The 5,486-nt window shown below is 48.7% G+C and overlaps 1 protein-coding gene and 1 pseudogene across 1 annotated transcript; both read right to left on the reverse strand.

Moving 5' to 3' along the window:
* Positions 1–394: 394 nt before the first annotated feature.
* Positions 395–3,387, reverse strand: LOC101636880 (patr class I histocompatibility antigen, A-126 alpha chain-like). Its single transcript, XM_012734375.1, has 7 exons — positions 3,327–3,387; positions 2,459–2,728; positions 1,945–2,184; positions 1,117–1,392; positions 868–999; positions 575–607; positions 395–438 (listed from the first exon to the last, which is right to left on the reverse strand). Exons 1-7 carry the CDS (start codon positions 3,385–3,387, stop codon positions 395–397), a joined length of 1,056 nt encoding a protein of 351 aa, XP_012589829.1.
* Positions 3,387–5,486, reverse strand: part of LOC101637116 — an 85,943-nt pseudogene continuing 83,843 nt past the window's right edge.

Here is a 5,486-nt window from a genome sequence, read left to right on the forward strand (position 1 = left end):
TCACCTCCGGGACAGGCGGGAATCGAACTCATGTGGAAGTGGCTTTAGCTTCTCAGTGCTGTGCTTTAACCCGCTGCGCCACCAGGGAGGGCTGGAAACAAATAAAATTTAATTGAAAGATTTAATTTTTGACAGCTAGAAAACAAATAAAATTAAATAAACCAGAAGTTTCGAAGTCACAAAATGGGGATGAGAGAGATCCAGTAACACTCTGGCCCCACAAGGCAGCTGTCTTACTCTGAAGGAAACAGATCAGGAACAAATTCAGGTGAGTCACTAAGTGTCAGTGTTGTCAACAGCCCACCCATCCTCAGAATGTCCCTCACAGCTCCCTCATAACATGGTCCCTCCTCTCTGCCCCAGCCCCTCCCACATAGACCTCAGGGTCTCACCTTTAGGGATTGAGAGACACATCAGGGCCCTGGGCACTGTCGCCACCTGGGGGAGAACAACACAGACCTGGTCAGAGCCCCGAGAGAGGAGACCACAGGAGGGACTGATGGGGTGACTCCCCCAGGGGCTCCATCTACACTGTCCCAGGAGCTCAGGGACCAAACCCCTGATTTACACTTACCTGTAGTTGGAGTATATCTTACTTCTTGTCCACCTGTAGGAAGAAACAACATGTGAGACAAGGGAGGAGTTAGGTCAGAAGTCCCAAAGGAATTTTTTAACCCTGGACTAGAGGTAAGTTTCCAGAACTGTGACTAAAGCCCCATGTCAGGACTGGGAAAATGAAGAAAGGACATTGTGATGGGGAAAAAGGGAGAACTGGACCAAATCCCCTGTAGGTAGCACAAGTGTGTGGATGATTCTTCTCACTAACCAGGTGGGACTTGAAAGCCCCCAGTGGACAGGATCCCCCACTCCCTTCCCTACCTGAGTGCTTCCTCCTCCACATCACAGCTGCAGCCACCGCAGCCCCAGTGAGCACAGCTCCAAGGAGAACCAGGCCAGCAATGAAGCCCCCGGTGGGGATGGAAGACTGAGGAGGGGGCTCTGGAAGGGAAGGGGAGGGGAGGCCCTGAGGCCCAGGCCTCATCCTGACCCTCTCGGGGGCCCAGAGTGCCCCTGATCCCCTGAAGAGGAGCCTCTATGCCCACGTCCCCCTCTTACCCCATCTCAGGACTTGGGGCTCCAGCAGCCCTTCATGCTGCACATGGCACGTGTATCTCTGCTCCTCTCCAGAAGGCACCACCACAGCTGCCCACTTCTGGAAGTTTCCGTCCCCTCCAGGCCTGGTGTCCACCAGCTCCATGTCCTGGGTCAGGTTCTCCCCATCTTGCTGCCAGGTCAGGGTGATCTCCGCAGGGTAGAATCCCAGGGCCCAGCACTTCAGGGTGACGTTCTGGTCCGAGATGGGGTGGTGGGTCACATGTGTGTTTGGGGGATCTGAAGGGGACCAAATCAGAAATATCAATTTTGGGTTATTATTCAGTGGCCTCCATGGATACTGAAGCAGCTTCATGTGACCATCCTCAGAATGGACATGACATTGGTGTGGAGGAGGAAGCACAAAACCCAGAGCCCAGCCCTGTCTGGGGAATCTGGGATCATCGGGTGAGAGCCCAGGGTGGAAGGGTGCAGGTCTCTAAGGAGGACACTCTGCTCCTGAGCTGGGTGAGGGTGAGTGACACAGAAAGGCAGAGTCAGGTTCAAAACTGTTCTCAGATCAAAGACAAGACCTGAAAGAATAACTCATGGCTCCCAGGATGATGCCGGGTTAAATATGCAATGAAAGTGATTTCAGGCATGGCCTACCCCCATCAGGAGAGACTGGCTTCTTTAACTGCCCAGAAAAGCAGTGTCTTCTGGCTGAGGTACAGAATATGACACCCAGGGGCTCCTATCCTCTGACCAGAAAGCAGGTGCTGTTCTGCCCATTATACCATTTCCCTGTGGGGTCCGGGGTGAGGGGAGTCCGAGGCCTTGAGCCCCCCTTACCTGTGCGTTGCAGGACCCCCTTCCCCAACTCCAACAGTCTGGGGAGCCACCTCAGGCACCTGCCCTGCAGAACGTTCCTGACACGCTCGGCCCTCCCCGACGCCTCCCACTGTTGCTGCGTAATCTGGGCCACCGGGTCCGCGGGGGTCCAGGAGCGCAGGTCCAGGTTCAGGGCGATGTAATCGGCTCCGTCATAGGCGAACTGCTCGTAACCGCGAAGGAGGCGGCGGTCTGGCCCCATCTCGCAGCCACACATCCTCTGGAGGGTGTGAGACCCTGAACCCCCCTATGTCAGCCCCACGGTCACCCGGAGTCACCTGCCCCTCCCTCTGAGTCAACCTGAACTGAAAGTGAAACTGCAGGAGGGAGGGTCCCACAGTGTCTTCCCGGGGGAGGGGACTGGCAAGTCCACCAGCTTCGAGGGGTCAGTTGGACCCTGAGACTTGGGATACCCATGGCCTTAGGGTGGGAATGGGACTGTGACCTCATTCTGGGCCTGCTCCGGGAAGCTCACCGTCCTCGCTCTGGTTGTAGTAGCCTCGCACGTCCTGCAGCAGCGCTTTGAACCACTGAGCCTCATTCCTTTGGATCCCGGTCTCCTCGTCCAGATCCTCCTGCCCAACCTGCTCTACCCAGGGTGCCTGCGGCTCCGCGCTCTGACCATGAGAGTCGCTGTCGAACCGTCCAAACTGCGTGTCGTCCACGTAGCCCACCGTGATGAAGCGGGGCTCCCCGAGGCTGGGTGGGGACATCGTGGTGGAGAAATACCTCAGGGAGTGCGAACCTGGGGGTGGGAGGGGAGACCCGGGCTCACCCTCCTGACAGTGCTGGGCCCAGGTCCCAGGGAAATGGGCCTGGAGGAGAGAAAAGGGCAAGGGGGCTCCGGAGATTAAAAGGGGCCAAGAAGGGCCAGACTCGGCCCTCCCTGGTGGCGCAGCGGGTTAAAGCACCACACTAAGAAACTAAAAGCTACGTCAGCATGAGTTCGATTCCTGCCTGCCCCGGAGGTGACCGCATGGCGTTGCAGACCTCTCCTGACCCGCCCACTGCTCCCCTCAGCAGTGTACTTCGTTGATCTGCCTGTTTTGCTCCCCACTCTGTCCCTGGTGAATCCTCTCGCCTTCCACATCTCTGGCCTGTACCCCAGTTCTGTATGAATAAATAATAAAATAAATCTTTTTTAAAAAAAAAAAGAAGGGCCAGACACTCAGGGGGACCAGAGCATCAGGGTAGGCGAAGAGGGCAGATGGACCAGAACACAAGCCGCCAAAAGTAGGCACAAGAGGTTAGGAGGATGAGCCTTTCCTGGAGTACTGCCACTGCATTGGGGTCCTTGCTCCTCCCTCCTCAAACAACAGTTTCTAGCTGAATACCACACTCACCAGCCCAGGTCTCCATCAGGGCCAGGGACCCCCAGAGCAGCAGCAGGAGGGTGGGGGGCATCACACCCTGTCCTGAGGTCTGGGGAGAGTGAGTCCAGGGGAGTCGGTGGAGACTTTGTCATGGAGTGCAGTGATGACCCTGAGTGTCCCTGGAAACCGAAGGACACAGGGAGAGAGAATGGGAGTGAGTTTGGAATTTTCCAGGCTGTATCCCCCATAGAGACGGTGAGAGGAGACATGATGTTTTAACAGTATGAGTGGATTTGGGCTGGAGAAGCAGCCTGGAGGGATGAAGGAAGCAGCAGTGTTTTCAGATAACTGTGAATATTCCACTTTGATACTAAAATAAAACTATAAAGGTGGGAGTTTCTCAAAGGTTGTTAGAAAGGAGAAACCTGAAATACTGTCAGGGGATATTTCCTACACTATTATATTTCCATAGGCCTCTTGAATATTGGCTAGAACTTGTGCTAATATGTGGTCTTTTTTTGTTTGTTTGTTTGTTTTTGTAGGTAATATTTTCTTTCACTCAGTTACATAGATCTTCAGTGTTATACTGGAGTCAAATTATATTTTAAAAGTTTTGTTTTTTACAGAAACCAATGTTCTGCTGTCTGCAGGAAACACATCTAACTACAAAAGATAAAAAAAAGACTGAAAATAAAAGGATGGGAAACAATCCTACAAGCAAATGGGCCAAAAAAGAAGGCAGGAACTGCTATACTTATATCAGATCAAATAGACTTCAAACTAAAAAAGGTTAAAAGAGACACAGAAGGCCACTACATTATGATTAAGGGGACAATACAACAAGAAGAAATAACAATCATCAACATATATGCACCAAATGAAGGAGCACCAAAATATATTAGCAAACTACTGTCATCTATGAAAATGTATATCAGAGAGAATACATACATAGTGGGAGACTTCAACACGCCACTCTCAACAATGGACAGATCCACAAGACAAAAAATAAGTAAAGACACTAAAGCTGTGAACAAGAAGGCCCTACGCTTCATGGGTCTAACAGACATCTATGGAATACTGTACCCCAGAAAATCTGAGTACACATTTTTCTCAAATCCACATGGATCATTCTCTAGGATTGACCACATACTAGGTCACAGACAAATACCAATAGATACACTAAGATTGAAATCATACCAACTATTTTCTCTGATCATGAAGGAGTCAAACTAGAAAAACCATGAGAAAGACAAGAAACCCATCTACCATGTGGAGACTGAAACCTACACTACTGGAGGACCATTGGGTCAATGAGGAGATCAAAGAAGAAATTTAAAAATGCCTGGAGAAGAATGACAATGATGACACAAATCTCCAAAACTTATGGGACACATTAAAAGCAGTTATAAAAGGAAAATATATAGCAATACAGGCTCACATAAAGAAACAAGAAATGACTCAAAGAAACAACCTAGTTTCCCACTTTAAAGAATTGGAAAAAGAATAACAAAGTAACCCAAAAGCCAGGAGAAGGCAGGAAATAATAGAAGTCAAATTAGAAATAAATGAAATGGATGTTAGAAAAAGTCCAAAAAATCAATGAAATTAAAAGTTTATTCTTCGAAAAAATAAACAAGATAGACAGGCAACTAGCCAGGCTCACAAAGAAAAAACAAAAGAAAGCACAAATAACAAAATCATAAATGAATGAGGAGAAATCACAATACATCCAGCAGAAATCAAAACGAATCAGAGAATACTATGAGCAACTATATGGAAACAAGTTCAACAATTTAGCAGAAATGGACAAATTTCTACAACTCTACAACCACCCAAAACTAGATAAAGAAGAAATAGAACAACTAAACAGGCCAATTACAAGCAAGGAAATTGAAGCAATAGTCAAAACCCTCCCAAAAAAATAAAAGCCCAGGACCAGATGGACATGCAAATGAATTTTACTGAACATTCCAAAAAGAGCTAGTGCCTATTCTACACAGACTCACCCAAAAAATCGAAAAAGGAAAGCTACCACATACTTTCTACAAAGCCAACATCACACTAATATCAAAACCTAACAAAGAAAACACACAAAAAAAGAAAACTTCAGACCAATCTCCCTAATGAACACTGATACAAAAATCCTCAACAAAATCTTAGCCAACAGGATCCAACAATACATTAAAAAAA

Source organism: Condylura cristata, unplaced genomic scaffold (assembly GCF_000260355.1).
Source record: "Condylura cristata isolate star-nosed mole 26May11 unplaced genomic scaffold, ConCri1.0 scaffold00055, whole genome shotgun sequence".
NCBI classification, from domain to species: Eukaryota; Metazoa; Chordata; class Mammalia; order Eulipotyphla; family Talpidae; genus Condylura; species Condylura cristata.